General features: G+C 31.0%; 2 protein-coding genes across 2 annotated transcripts; both read left to right on the top strand.

Annotated features, from left to right (window-relative positions):
• The first annotated feature begins 349 nt into the window (after positions 1 to 349).
• LOC122587502 (zinc finger protein CONSTANS-LIKE 2-like) lies at positions 350 to 1,827 on the top strand. The gene is made up of 2 exons (XM_043759688.1): positions 350 to 1,172; positions 1,337 to 1,827. The coding sequence occupies exons 1-2, from the start codon at positions 411 to 413 to the stop codon at positions 1,670 to 1,672; spliced, it is 1,098 nt and encodes a 365-aa protein (XP_043615623.1). The 5' UTR covers positions 350 to 410; the 3' UTR covers positions 1,673 to 1,827.
• A 10,699-nt stretch (positions 1,828 to 12,526) lies between these two features.
• On the top strand, positions 12,527 to 13,042 carry LOC122590081 (protein GLUTAMINE DUMPER 6-like). Its single transcript, XM_043762414.1, has one exon. The coding sequence runs from the start codon at positions 12,527 to 12,529 to the stop codon at positions 12,878 to 12,880; it is 354 nt and encodes a 117-aa protein (XP_043618349.1). The 3' UTR covers positions 12,881 to 13,042.
• The last annotated feature ends 3,905 nt before the right edge of the window (positions 13,043 to 16,947 follow it).

Genomic DNA, 16,947 nt, shown 5'->3' with positions numbered 1-16,947 from the left:
TGCCACACTAACCCATCTAATGTGAGATACATGGCTACAAACTCATTCACAGTTAGTAACTCCAGGTGGGTGTAGCCATGCTCTTAACCACTTTGAGTCAGCAGACAGCTTGATTTTAACCTGTCAACAGTTTTCATTCACATATAATAAATCCATACATTTTAATTGTATTCCGTGACCCCTACATTAGACCCCACAACTACAAATACAATCCAACCAATATTTCTCACCCACTAATTCATCTCCACGTGTCACTCCCTTGATTCTTCACCCCACCCCCACCACCACTTGCTTGGTTCACAATTGTCACAACAAGTTCCTTGCCATGCCAACAAAACCAAACCAAATAGCCAAAAAAAAAAAAAAAAAACATATCGAACACTTTCATAAACAAACATTTTTAAGAAAATATGAGCAACGTATGTTTAAAAAACACTACTACCAGAGCCCGTGTTTGCGATACATGTCGGTCTAGCCCGAGCTCGATATATTGTGAAGCCGACTTGGCGTTTTTATGCACCAGTTGTGACTCACATGTCCATGCTGCCAACAAGTTGTCATCGAGACACAAACGTGTGTTAATATGTGAAGCGTGTGAACAAGCTCCGGCCGCGTTTACATGCAAGGCTGACTCGGCTTCACTTTGCATTACTTGTGATGTAGTCATTCATTCGGCGAACCCTTTATCCCATCGTCACACCCGTGTGCCCGTTATGCCTATTTCGGGCTCAGTCAATGGGAATCAAGGAAATGGGCCTGGGCCATGTTTTTTGGCCCAAGAGTCAGAAGGAACAGCAGATAATGAGGATGAAGAGGAAGCGGCTTCATGGCTGCTGGATGGGCCAATGAAAAACGAAGAAGAAAATGAAAATAGCGACATAAACGGGTTTTTGTTTAATGGAGATGGGAGTGTGGATGAGTATTTAGACCTTGTGGGGTATAATACTTCTTGTCAAGATATTCAGTTTAGTGGTGATCATCATAGCAATGATTTGAAATTTGATGATGAGTTTAAGTATACTAATTATGATGATGGTACTAATATTAAGAAGCAGAGTAATAAGAATTACCAAATTCATCAATTTAATTTTCATACTCAAAAAATTGAGTTGGGGATGGAATATGAGACTTCAAATGATGGCTATGGCTTCCCTCCTTCACTTGTTCATAGTGTAAGTTTTTTCTTTTTTTTACACATTTTGTTATTTCTTCGTACTTGAAATTGATTAGTATTTCTAAAATAAGCAGACAAGCAGTTTTCAAAATAGCGTTCGCTATAAAAACTAGCAATATGCTAGTAAGCAAATGTGACCAATATTCCCTTTTCTTAATTCAGGTTTCCATGTCATCCATGGATGTTGGAGTAGTACCAGAATCCGCAATAACACCAAAAGGGTCGACAATTGATCTATTTTCGAGTCCTTCAATTCAGGTGCCAACACAACTAACTCCAACAGATAGAAAGGCAAGAGTCCTAAGGTACATGGAGAAAAAGAAAACAAGAAAGTTTGAGAAAACCATTAGGTACGCGTCTAGAAAAGCATATGCCGAAACAAGGCCTAGGGTCAAAGGGCGTTTTGCAAAAAGAACCAACATTGATGAAGAAGTAGACCAAATGTTTTCGACGACACTATTGACAGAAGGTGGATACTGCATTGTCCCTTCATTTTGAAAGATGTTACTTTGGAAATATAGATGTCTGTAGAATTTAAATGCATATGTAACTGTTTTTTTTCCCATTCATGTTATTTATCATAGTAAATCTTGTAGCTGTTTGTTCAAGGATTATCCTTTTCTATAAATGAATGAATGCATTTTATTGTCCAACTTTTGATTTAGTCTATGGATTGATAGATTGTACTAGGTTGAAGTTAATTGCAGTAGCATTTCTACATATAAACCAAACAATGAAACAAATATACTCTGCATTTTGATGCTACTCTTTTGATGCCATCACTTAACTACTGAGGATCAATTTAGGTCAAGTGAAATATGTATCAGATACCTTGCAATATCTATTCTGAGATAATGTATTTTATAAGGTATGATACAGAGTAAACATTACAATTATGACCGGTGAGAACATGACACACACATGAAAAAAATATATGCAAACATCAAACTTGTGTAACTACTTCTTCCCTTTTTTTTCTTCCTTTTAATCGTGGAGGAGTTATAAGACACATGAGCAACCCACGGAAAGGTCTTGATCGTGATCGGTGTGCACTCCACACAGAAGGGCTCAGCCATTTTAACCCAACTATTGAGCCAAGAGCTCTACTATTTGAAGCTTATCGTTCAACTTTCATCCAAACTTACATCTTTTGCATATCTTTTACGGAGTATTATGTTATCCTGATATAAGATCAAGTTGCTATCTTTAGTATGCAGTTTCTTTGTATACTAATGAGTGACAACTGACAACTAAGAAAATTTTTGAGGCACGTAGGATGATTGATGACATGGTTTACCTCATTAATTAGAATCCAATTAGGATTAAACAATCCTTTTCTTGAACGGCATACGTTAGTGGTTAGTAATTAGTTTCCCCAAGTCCGTAATTAAACATCAATGACCAGATTTGAACCCCGGACCTCCAGGGAGGCAAAGTCTCCCACATTGCCCATAGACCGCTAGACTGAGAGCTTATTGGCAAGATAAAATAATCCTTACTTAAATATATATATATAAAGGTTATTATTTAAGAACTAACATCCAACAGTCTTAATATAAGGTAATTGACACTAGAAAGGCAGTACTATTTGCCTTGATTTCTAGTCTTCCAGAAGTGGTCACCTATTGTAGCATATATTCTTCTGAAGTATTATAGCATTCTATAGGTCACAACTGCGCTGCATTTACGAACATCCAATGCCCATTCTGCCCATGTATCATCATAAACAAGTAGCAACCTTTAGTAAAGGAAAAGAAGCAAGAATATACCATCCGATCATTCTGATGCGCCACTCGTTTGTGTATATTGGCTTTGATACATGGCACCTGCAGCACCATAAGGGTTTATATGTCTTTCTGCTTTAACGTCCTTGATCCTTCCATATCTTTGAAGGATCGATATCTTTACTGTCATTTGCCAAAACACGAAAAGTCTTGACTCCACTGAGTTCAAAATTCTTATGTCATAGTCTTTGATGTTGTTCAAGTATTCCACCACTAAAAATATATTGCACTATCAACAAATGACATATATTCCCCTTACTCCAAACTACAAAGGACTTACAATGACCTCATATATTATCAGCACCGAAACTATATAGTTTATTTCAATTCATCAAGCTTATAAAGAAATTTTCACACGTTTCTATACGTATGAACAAGTTGAAATACGCTCTAATTACCTCAAGAACTCTAGCCCACATTAAGAAGAAAAAAGGTTTTAATAAATTGCATCAATATGCATATACATACAGATGTTTTAAACTTTCAGTACTATATACGAAAAAAGAAAGATTCATATTGATCTATATGTTACTACCTGGCATATAAAAAGGGAAAAGGGCTTGAACTTTTGCCATTTATAAGGCCTAGTGGTACAAAAGTTTGCACTTTTTGGCCTCTTGAAGCCAACAAGAGAATAAAGGGCTAACAAAAGTGTGTTGAAGGTTCACTCTATAATGGTGTAGAGCTCAATCATTCCTCACTCTAGATGCCATGCCACTAGACCACAATGTGTCAACACTTTTCATTGTCATACAATAAACTTAAACATTATCATTGATCAAGCATCATCAGCTTGTTAATTATAAGCAATTTCTTGGTTATTGCATATATAGTTATATACAATCCGAAGTGCTTTCCCCAAGTCTTCTTGATTAATTAACCACTGTTTATATATATATATATATATATATAAATGTAAAACAAATAAAACAATAGGTTTTTCTATAGTGATAATCACCGTGCATCATAAAAATCATCATACATCAATTGCTTTGTGAATCTTCGTGCATCAGTTTAACCATGATCTAAGGGTCAAGATCTTATCTTATTTGTTTTACTTTAATACTTGTTTTACAATATCCAACCCCTATTTATATATATATATATATATACTATTCACATATGAACACAAATAATTATAAGTATAACTTGATAGTTCATATTTGAACGAATATGTTTTACATATATCATTCATATATAAGCATCAAGTTATAATATAGAAGTTCTCATGGTTCTTCAAATTTAACTGGTTCTCATATAAACTTTTTCATATATATATATATATACAAGGATTCATTTAGGGATGAGAATGGGCCTAAAATCGAACAAGACTAGCCCACTTTAGGAAAACCAGAAAAAGGGTAAAATGCAACCCGTGGACAAAATGGGGAATGGATAGTGCATGCTCGGGCTATCGAGGGTATTCACCATATATTTTGGACATGAAAATGCTTACTACAGCCCTAGTCGTTAGCATGCGTAAAAAAATTGTAATTTTCATATCAAAAGCTCACTTTTTAAATTTTATAATAAAAGTATAATTATTTTATGCATATAAATACCGTCAATAAAAAAAAAAGACTCTTTTGGACTTTATTGTAGAAAATAAGAATGAACTTTGACCATCTCCATGTATGCACTAAAACACCAACTTTGACCATATCAATATGGTTTCTTGCAAAACATAAAAATTTCTCCTAAAATTTAAATACTTAACTTTTCATTAGGCAAGGTTGTATGGCATACACGCCAGGGAGTTAGGAACCAGAAACTGGCCAATCCCGGTCCATGCATGCAGTCAATAGTTGGTGTTAGATATGGTCTTTATTAGCTAGTTTGTGTTTGTTGTATTGTCCCACATTGATAAAAGATAAAAGTCTAAGTGGGCTTATTAGTCTTTGTTTGGTTGTTATATTCAAATAGCTTGAAAGCTTATTTGGAGGGAAACCAAAATAAATATATATTTATATATATGTCTTTTGTTTATATAAAATAATATATCTTCTATTCTGATTTCTTCTTCTTTTCTCTGAAAAAACACAAACACAATGTTCATAGAGATAGAATAAAAAAACGCTGTTTAATCTTTTTGTTTTTGGGTGAATCCTGGGAGGAAACTAGTCTGAATCCACCAGTGTTTATATTGGGGGCTAATATTCCTTAAGGATAGTGATTATCACGTCCTCAGTTTGTTTACACAATATTCTGTTTCTTCTAATTTTCTGTAGTCATAAAACTAAATTTCTAACAGTTGGTATATATAATGCAATGAAGTAGAGAACTATAGTCCAAGATACATCCCAAACAGTAATGCTTCCTTACCAATTCGGTTGTGTCAGCCGGTCTAACATTTTGTTATGGGCTGGCTTGGCTGGACCCTTTAATATGTTTTTTTTCAACTTTAATTATGCATTTACATCATGCTTGAGAAATAAATTCTGTAATGTCTTCAAGGTATAATATATTATTATATTATATCTCCACTCTTTTATATTAAATTTGAAGGTCACCCTCATTTTAGAAATAGTTACAAGAAAGTTAAATTGAAAATAATCAAATTGCTCTTAATGAACTCTTTTTAATGAAAAAAGTTATTTGAGGATACACATATATCTTTAATAAATTAATTTACACCATAAACCTTTATTTTACTAATTTACACTATAAACCCTTATCATTTAAAATATTTTAATCTACACCACTCAACATTGGACACCGCCACCAATAGTCGTCGCCCTCACCACCAGAGCGTCGTCAATACCACAACTGTTGCATTGCGCGGATGACGAGCTAGTGATAGATTCATGATATTATATTCTTTCTAATATTTTTTTAATACTTATTCCCTGCTGACTTCTGTAAATAGCATAGCCCAATGTTTCGTTTCCCAACTCCTAAGTTCCTTAGTGGGCCAAAATTGTACCAAAACAACGTTGCTTCTAAGTTTTAAGTGCTTTTCTATTTTCAAATTTGTTGATCATTATTGCTTGTCTTTTCTACTTTTATATGAATCAAATGAAATATTAGTCATGATTGTTACAAATTTCCTTCTAGTACGATAAATAAAAGTCGATATTAAAAAACTGAATTTATGTCAGTTGTTATGTACAAAAACATAGTCAAAATTTCTGTGTGTATACATTAAATTGTATATTCTAGTGCTCGCAATTTTTAAATTAACTAATTGAACAAAAATAGAGTAACTAAAAACACTACTTATATATAAGATTGGGGATTCTCATAAATATAAATGATCTAATGAAAAAAAAAGTAAATGCTCGAGAACCTCTTAGTCCTTAGAGAAATTTTTTCCTCTCAAGCGAGTAACCTTGCAACGCTGTCTGACAGTCAGACCAAAAATATCTTAGCTGGTTGAATATGGTTTTGCCGAATGATCTAATGAGTTGTTAATTACCATACAAATTTATTTGAGAATATTGCTTTCGTGAAAATTAAGGATGCTAACTTTTACTATGTGTTGGGCTCATATTGGCTAAAGAATGTTGGGCCCAAATGTCGACCTTGCTAACACACGATATTACGACTCTACGAGTCTACGATAGTGATAAATTATTACGAGTAGTATTTCTTTTTTAACGGGGCATTTTATTCTATTCATACTCTTAAATTACACGTATGTCTGGAAACCAATACTCTTGAAAAACTCCTATTAATCCACCTTCACAAATGTGAAAAGTGAGACTTGAACCTAGGTGGATACTTCCAAGATCAAAAACCTTACCAATAAGCCACCAACCTCATTGACATAAATTATTAGTAACTTAAGATTTACCTAGATTTTTACGCTTATATAACGTATAGGTGGCACAGAAGAAAAAACTGCAAAATTTAATCTAATATAACCATTAGGTTAGAAAAACATGTTAATATATATTTTCTTAAAACTCAATTATAAACTTCTAAACACAAATCTTTCTGCCAAACTATAATCATATATTTATTATGAGAAACTCATATCTCCTCCTCACATTTATGCGAATATGTTGTCACCAGCATTAACACCATCACTCTCCAACATAAATTATCGTCGTCAAATCATCTGAAGTGTTATGAATTATCGTCCGTAATACATGGATACCTGTTAGTGTGGTCATATGAGAATGTGCAATTTTATAGAGGATAGTCTCATTTAAATTAATACCTTAAATTAAATTTGATAAAGTATAGTACTAATTAGGAAAGTAAATTTAGTTTAAATCTGGAAAAATGGTAAACGCAGCCTTTAGGGATGCATTTAACGTGTATAAAAACTTGTACCCTCTATGTTAAAAGTTCACCCCTACAATTTTATGATAAGTGTACAACTATTTAATGCACCTTAATTGCAATTCTAAGGGCCGCATTTAACAAAACCCTTTCAATAATACTAAATATTTTTTGGATAAGAAAGTACATTTTCAAGCAAACTAAATTTTGGACAGCTTTTGCTAAACGCATCCGTAAGGCTTCAATTAAGCTGCATTATATAGTTGTACACTTATATAAAATTTAAGGGTGGACGTTTAGTTTGGAATATACAAATTTTTTATGCACGTGAAATTTCATAATTAAGGGTCGTGTTTAGCAATTTCCAAAAATTAAATATTGTATTGGTTAATTGGATAATTTTAGACAATTCTCTTTCTGTCTTTGATTAATATTTGGTATTAAATTCATATAACTATTTCATGGGCGGACGAAATAGTGTTTTAGCTTAAATGGTAAGCATTATGTATTCCAAGTGGCCAAATATTAAATAAAAAGAACTGTGTGTGGTGCTATCTTAGTGGCATGATATACACTTGTACGATATACTATATAATTAGTTTATTATAGAGATTAGAGAGTGAAATGAAACACAATTGCTAATGATGTGTGAATGCATAATGAACTACATCTCTTTATCCAAACATTTTATGAGTTGTTTTTGTTTTGTTTTTTATTTTCTATTTTTCTATATTTGGGGCATTTTACTTGCTCTACAAATCTTTTCCGACCATCATGTCCTATTTTCGTTTGTTTGTACTATATATAGAAAAAAAATACATACTACTTGGTGTGTATATGTTTAATTTTTTTTGTGTTTATATACACCCACCAGTACGTGGTTATCTATTGTAAAGTTTTAAGTCTTCAGAAAGTATGAACTTTGCGTTTATATTATTCAAGAAAGATAAGTCTTTTTAAGTTAGATATACACAACATAAAAAGAATATCTCTTGATAACTTTTGAAACTTCTCATGAATATTTTTAAGATCAAATCTAACAGAATTTAATTTGAAGTTTTTTTTTTCTTTTCAAAATTATATGATGTTTTTTTTTTTTTGAACATTCAGTCGGAACACGACATCGGGGAAATCTCACTGTAATTACTAGGCGACACTAGAATACTAGATGAAGTTAATACCTCACTACTCGTTAGAATTAGAAGTTAGAAGTATTCTATAGGACAGTTAACAATGCGAGCTAGTATTGGATATATATTATTTTATTTTTAAATCTCAATGTTAAAGGGAACTGAACCTTTTATATCGTTCTCTCGAGTGGAAGAACCCTTTTTCTAATTCAGTAAGTACAAATTAGAACCTTGATTTTGTTTAATCAAAAAAGTTATATATTACTATTTACAAATAAAAAATCGAATATGATGAATAATATAAAACTAATTAATAAGTGATCAACAATATCCAGATCTTATGTGACAATAATCTGAAAGGGACCCGTAAACCACTTCCACTATATTTATTAATCCATATTTAAATAATAGCATAACCAATAATCCAACAAATTTCACATGATTAAAATGTCTAATGTGGGTGCTCCCGTAGAATCTTGATTGAGGGTACTCTTGACACTCTTAATTTGCTTCTTTAAGCCTAAAACTCTCTCCTCATTAACCTTGTATTTTCTTAATATTTTTTTATTATTAAATCTGGGTTGGCCTTATTATTATTTTAAAAAAATTATCTATATATATACAACCTAGAAAAACTCTTACATATTTTCAAACAAAACAAAAACCTATGACCAAACCAAAAAATTAGTTGCCTACCAAGAAGTCGACTACCAAGATGGTTTTCTTTATAATATACTTTGTTAATATTTAATCATTATTATTATTTAACATTGAATTCTTATGTTATTGTTATTATTATCTATATTAATTTAGTTTGTTGTCCATTATAGGTTAATCATGACTTCTTCTTCAACAACCAAAAATAAGACCACATTAGTTCATCTTAAGATCTTAAGCCAATATATGTTAACCATGCAAATTTTTTATTTAACTAAAGTTATAAAAAAAAAAAGGTTAATTGAATTCAATATTTATATGGAGTTAATTTTCATATGTTTCCTTCTTTAGTTTTCGTAATTATAGTCTAAAATTGTTGTTTGTGTTTGTCTTAAGTTTAGATATAACAAACTACAAATTTTTTATTTAACTAAAGTTAAAAAAAAAGGTCAACTAGATTCAATTTTTTATATGGAGTTAATTTGCATATGTTTCCTTCTTTAGTTTTCGTATTGATTAAGTTGTGATATTGGTCATAGGGATTTTGTCGTCTTTGCAATGATTGTCCTGTTTTTTATAAACATTGAACATTGGTAGTGCAAACTGCCCATGGGAATGTAACAGATTCAGATTTTAATCTAGAGGATGAAGATTTTGACGATACTAATGCTGATGATGAAATGCTTCATAGGGATGAATCTAATGATGAAGGTGAATGAAACTTTTCAAATGAAATCTTTGATATATATTTATATATATATATATATATATATTGAGATTAACCGTTCAATGAACGAATCTGAAGACTAGTTATAACATATATAAACTTCGTAATAAACGTTTAGTAGCGTTGCATATGTGTAATATTGTAATATAAGTAAAATGTTTTATTCTACTAACAATTAAGTAACAGATATTTTCCATCTTTAATTCTACGATTAAAATTAGAGTTCCATTATTATTTAAATTAGAAAGGCCTATAGCTAGTTACGAAAAGTGCAACCATTTGAAAAAAGAATGTTCGGTTTATTTTCAAATTTTCATCATAACATTCAAAAATAAACGCAATAATAACTTCTTTTAAAAATTTGAGAGGACTTAGTCTTGAGTTTGAAACCAGATGGAAGCAAAATGCTTCTCGAATATAACCGAGTTTGAGACATGAGTTTTCTTGAATGTAACCAAGTTTATTTAAAACTCTAGATGTAAATATAAAGGGACATTAAAACATGGGAAATGATCTCTACACAACATAGTTTTACCATATATAACAATATATGTATTAAATAGTTGTACAGTTCAACTGTTGGATGCATGTATTGTTGTGTATGGTAAAATTGTGTTGTGTAGGGATCATCTCCCTTAAAACATACACCGCTGACATATAAGGGGGATCCTGTCTATAAGTCTTGAGTTTGAGACATGAGTTTTCTTGAATACAACCGAGTTTATTTGAAACTCGAGATGTAAATATAAAGGGACATTAAAACATACATCGCTGACATACAAAGGGGATCCTGTCTATAAGTAATATCATTGGCCTTACATAACACAAAATATTTTGGGCGCATTGGTTGTGGATAAGAGAAAAACTCCACAGGCGTGCTCGGGTGACAGCAATGCCAAATGGATAAGGATAACCCTTCTAGGAAGTTTGTCTGAGCAACCAGAAACAAAACCGTGAGTCTGGGGACAAAATGGACAATATTATGTTGTGGTAAGACAGGGTGTTACTCACTTAATTGAGTCAAGAATTTATCATTTAAAAAAGGGAGAAAACATGACCTATATATGGTCCAATATATAAACATTTTGTTAAAAATAAATGATAACTAACAGTAAAAGTAAATGATGTCACTAAGAATAATGGGACCGAGATGGGGTCGAGTTTGCCCAACTCAAGGGCTCAAGGCTGCCTCTAATAAGAAGCAAGGTTAATTGGAAGGTGCAAGTGTGTTGGTTTTGTTTTGGTGTTTACGTACGGATGTATATGGAAACAGAACAGAAGGAATACTTGAGTTGCTATTTATACGTCAAAACGGGCCCTCTTAACTTACAAATTCACACTCGGTCTCTTTCTTATTTCCATTTACTTTGCTTCCATTAGCAAAAGTCTTCCATTTTGGAAATTACCGAAATCCCCATCCTTTTCATTATCTGCTTAATGTGGTTTTATGTGACGTTTGATATTCAACCATGCATCATTATGATAAAAGTATGATGTTAATGGGAATGAAAGTTATTGTTATTTGTTAATGTCTCAAACGATATTATCGAAAATACAAATGATACAATGATAATTTTTCTTCAAGATATTTTCCTTTTAATATTTAAATTAATTTCAATTCATAACATGTGCATTTCGTTCATTTTTGGTTATCATTTCTAACTTTTATTTCTCACAGTATCATTATTGTATTGTTATCATAATAGGTAAGAGAATATCTAAAAGAACTTAATATTACTCAAAACTTACCTATATTTCATATTAAAAAGAATATACCCCTGTTAAAAGTTATAATAAAAAAAATGTCCATATAAATTAAAACAACACACCCTAAATACAATACATCCTTACCCTAAATGAAATAAATACACCATTAATGGCTCAACTTTTTAAATAACTATAATAACCATTATATTAATTAAATTTACATTAATACACTACTCGTCGTCACAACCATCAATCGTCGTTACCACTGTATTTTCGTTACCACCGCCGCATTGCACGGACACCATGCTAGTGAAATCGTGATGGAAACTACTAGTGGGTGGTAACAACAACATTAGACTTACCAAAGGCTCATAGATCTAACCTTCCACAATTGACATAAGAAAAGTTACACTTAAATTGCAAATGTTTACATATATATACAATGTATATAGACGGAACTATAACCTAGCTAGCTAATGTGTACATATATATATATATATATAATGTAAAGAAAATTTTGTTACGTACTAGCTTAGCTTGTCATCAATGGTATTAAATTCGAATACTACTATTATTAGTAATTTTTTTGAAATCGTATACAAATATACAATGATGTGTAGTGACGGACCAAGGTTATTTAATATGACTTTGTTCCAAAACGAGGATACCGTGCACACTATCATAACGAAAATTCGAAAAACAGATATTGTATTTTGTTGTACGTACAAAATGAAAAAAAGTATGTTACGCATATGCACACATAGGCTAATTAAAGAATATGTTCAGTTTAAAAGATACTTAATTAGATCACTTTGTTCCACATTAAAATGCAAACATATGTGAATGTCATAATATAAGCCCCAAATTGTGAATAAACTTCCAAAAGTAGTGCTTTATGATCGAGCAAGTAAAGAAACCGTAAAGCAAAAGAAAAAGAAAAACTATCCTTGTTTCGAGCACTACTAGGGATTCTTTAGTCATTTCATACTTCATCCTAATCCATGCACTATTGTTGCAAATCTAATTTTCTACAACATTACTAATTCATTCAATATAAATACACCAATAATTCAACCTTCATTTTTGCACTTCAAAGCAAACCAATAATACAAACCCAAAAATGACACCACCAACACCAAACACCCCACCTGTCTCCGCCACCGCCACCGCAGCCGCCACCGGATTCCGGTGGAGCTCTCCGGTACCATACTTATTCGGAGGCTTGGCCATGATGCTAATCCTTATAGCTTGTGCATTGGTCATCTTAGTATGTTCATACAAGAAACCATTTTCTTCTTCTCAAAATTCATCAGAAAACGACACTGATGATCACGAAAAGCAATCCATGCCCGAATTTCGTATGGAATTGGCCCCCGAAATGGAGCCAAAGATTGTCATAATCATGCCCGGTGATTTGAACCCAACTTACCTTGCTAAACCTGTTCCACCCGCCAACGCCGATGAGCAAGTTTAGCCATATCTATAGTCCATTTTACGACCCGTTCCCACACGGCCACACCTAGCCTATCTTTAAAATTTTGATCCTAGCTAGCTAGTTATACTGATTCAGCAGGAGTGTGTAATTTTCGTAGAATTAATTTGTTTTAGCTCTGAATGATCATCATCTTCTTTGTTACGATTTGTTTCGTGTCACTTTTAGATGTTATTTATGAATTGCATGTCGTGGTGGTGTATAGCTAGTGGTACATTGATAAATCAAAGCTAAAAAACAATTTTGTTACTCACCATATATATATAATGAAACTATCACTAAATGATTTAGTGATAGGTCTTAGATTTGAGACATATTCTAATCATATTTTTCACTCTAAATTTTTATGTGTTAGGGTTTTTTTTTTTCCTATGGGTTTAAATTGAGCATCCATGCATTATGTGAGAGGAGTCTTCGACGCGAACCAAATTAAAACAATATATATTAGATCTCTCGATATTCATGAATAATTTATATTTTTTTAAAAATAAGATTGATAGAACTTATTGAATTTTAAACACACAAAGTAATTATAAAGGAAAACTCCTGTCATAGTATTAGCTAGTTGCATAGGACAAGTAAATAAAATAATTTTAAATTAATATATGTTCCGGGTTCATTCTTGAGTATAAGTGATTTTATGATCATTTGGGGTGAAGTAGAAAAGATTTGTCATTAAATAACAATAATAATAATAATAATAATAATAATAATAATAATAATAATAATAATAATTAATGTTCGGCCTTGCTAGATTTTAATTGGATTTGTAATAGAGGCATCAATTGTAATCTTAACTGGCTTGATTGGCGGATTGATCCCTCTTCGTGTTATGTATAAACTTTGTAAATTACTAGCACCTTGCTAGATTTTAAAATAAAACTGCTGTTCCAAAAAAAAAATTTGTTTGGCCGGTCATCATTTAATTAATTACTTAATTTATTTCTATATATAAGTAACAAATGATAACATTATGCAGTACTCGCACTTTGATGTAGTGATAGAAACTCTTTTTTTGGATGTTATGGAAGAGTCGCAATCTCAAGTGCTTCCATTTCAAAGAAACTAAACCAAAAGCCATCTTCAATGATATAGTTTTTTTATCTTTTAATTGGATATGTAACAGTAGGTGCAAGAATGGTAAACTCGTTTGGCTTTGATTGGCAGACTGATCCTTCATCTTGCTATGTATAAACTCTGTAAAACTTTAGCACCTTCCTAGAAACGTATTATTATTATTATTAATTATTTAATGAGAAATTTGGGCCCAGTATTATGCCTCATTATATACCGAACTTCAATTCTACATGAAATCCATATTAAAAAACTCTTGTTTTAATTTCGTGAGCATTTTGCTTACACCAGAATTTGAATCTATGATATCTCAGTTACAGGCTTCACTATATATGAATTTATCTATTGATCGATGATTCACATTATTTATTTTCTTTTTTGTGAAAGAACTTCAGTTTAACATTTTCTTTGCATCTTCGTTTACATAAAATTTGCTCTTTCATCATTGAAGTTTTTTTCCCCCTTTTGAATTTTGATTCAACATAAAGACGCACATCACTTAATTAATTGCTTCAGAGTAGGGGTGAGCAAAAACCGAACCGGAAAACCAAAAACCGAAAAAAACGACAAAACCGAAAACTGAACGAAATCCATTGGTTTGGTTTTTGTTTTCCAAAAACCGAACGGATCGGTTCGGTTTTCGATTTCATATGCCAAAAAACCGATCAAAAACCGAACCGAACCGATACCATTATATTTTAATTTATTTTATATTTATATCATATTACATTTATATTTATTGCTTATAATTTGTAAATATGTTAATATATTTAAACTTTTTATCTTTTTAATGTACAAATCTATATAAATTATATGTTTTAGATGAAAACGTACAATTAAATCAATTTGTTATATAAAAGTTATATCAATTTTAACATCTAAAAAGTATAATTAGTTACTAAAAAGCATATCTTTATTTTAGTTTCTATATCATAGTTTTTTTGTTAATAATTGAAAATTAAATATATAACATTATAAACAAAAAAGTAAATTTTTTTATAAAAAAAAACGAACAAAAACCGAAACCGATCCAAACCGAACCGAAAAAACCAAACCGAATCCAACGGTTTTGATTTTCTAAAAACCGAATTGATCGGTTCGGAGATCGGTTTTAGCCAAAAACCGATCCAAACCGACCAATACTCACCCCTACTTCAGAGTACAATTCAATATAATGCTTAATTAGGTAGGTTTTAGGTTTTATACTAAAATGTTGTTTAACTATTGTTTTTCTTTATTATTTTCCATTTATTATTACATTTTTAAGTAATTTCTGTATTATTTTCCATTTATTATTACTTTTTTAAGTAATTGAATGTTTTTTTTTAATTATTTGGATTTTTAATATTAAAATATGTTTTACTGTATATATTAAATGTGTATTTTAATATAAAAATGTAAAAATAATATATAGGGTTTACCTTTTTCGTTTAGGACAATTTTTTTTAAAGTTAGTTTCAATTCAGACTTATTGAAAACAATTTTAACCAGCGATTTGTTGGACTTCCAACCCTCTACTAATGAAAAATATCTTGAGATGAGAAACCCAAGATTCGAACTCGAGACCTGGGGAAAAACTCACATCCGAGCCCCACATAGTAGATTTAGAAGATACCCCTAGTGTAACGTGGTGTGATATAATTGATTGGTGGTTGTTGATTTGGCAAACAACCTTAACGTGGTGAGAATAAAGGCGTGCTTTTTCACAAAATGATCTTGAATAAAAAAAAAACTTTCAAAGGAATTGAAATTTGATGGAAATATTTTTGATTTGAGTACTTCTATAATGACAAACAAATGTTTACAAATTATCTTTAAAAACTCATGTGAACCAATCAAGCAATAATAGATATTGAAGAAAGAAAAAGATAAAGATAATTCTATTGGTTTCAATGATGACACTTGAGTTTGTAAAATTTGTTTATAAATATTTGTTAATTGTTTGTCATTCTATAATTTCCCTTTTGATTTTTTAAATATTCAAGTGACGAAAGGAATGAAATTCTTTCTCCTAAACCCAAAGAATATTGGTGATTCCGTCAAATGATGAAATGTTTATACTCTAGCGGAATATAATTTTTTCATCTTTGAACGATCAAACATAAAGAATAAAATTCAATTCTAATTTCATCACTTTTGTTGACTAATGAGACCTAAATGACACACAGATAAATGGTAATTATGGGAAAAATTTGCCATTCCGAATAAATTATCTATATTATTTATTAAAAAGAAAGTAGTTTTTTTTTTCCATTTAAACAATTCAGCCTTTGAATTACTTTTTTTACCCTTAACCTTTTAATGCATGTAACATAAACCCTAAAACACCCTTACATAAAACCAAACATTTTCACACATATCTCATATTTTATTAATGCCTTTTTTCATTAACTATGTTATCATTTTACGTTAATTATCTTGACATTATCATTTTATATTATCATCATTAATGTCACCATCATCTGTCGTCTCCACTTTACCGCCACATGTTGCATTACGCGGTACCTTTTCTCGTGTAGAAAAAAAATCATTTCGTGTCATATGTGTCTCCCACTCAATGTGATTGTGCGACTCTAATTTGCCCACAAGTCCACAGTCACACCATAGTTTAACTTTATTTGCGCATTCATTTGTCTATTCTATTTTTAATAAATATATTCTCGACTTTCTCGAGTCGCCGCGGGCCATTAAACCTAATCCATTAATTGTCATTATTAATTGAAATAATCGTGTTTATAATATTATTAATATAAAAATTAATATATAAAACAAAAAAAAATAATTATACCTCATAATATATACTTAAAAAAGAATTAAAATATTCAAATTTAAATACTGAATGTTAAATCATATATCAAGGCTAAATGGTGTAGCATCGTTTCTTTCATAAAAACTCTTCCAAAAAAGCAATATGTTAACATTGATTACACAATTGACCGAGTTCTCATTAATGTATTACAAAATAGTAATTTTAA

The sequence above is a fragment of the Erigeron canadensis genome, chromosome 2, assembly GCF_010389155.1.
Source record: "Erigeron canadensis isolate Cc75 chromosome 2, C_canadensis_v1, whole genome shotgun sequence".
NCBI lineage: Eukaryota > Viridiplantae > Streptophyta > Magnoliopsida > Asterales > Asteraceae > Erigeron > Erigeron canadensis.
The sequence above is the reverse complement of the archived record's forward strand: the minus strand, read 5'-3'. Positions and strand labels throughout refer to the sequence as shown.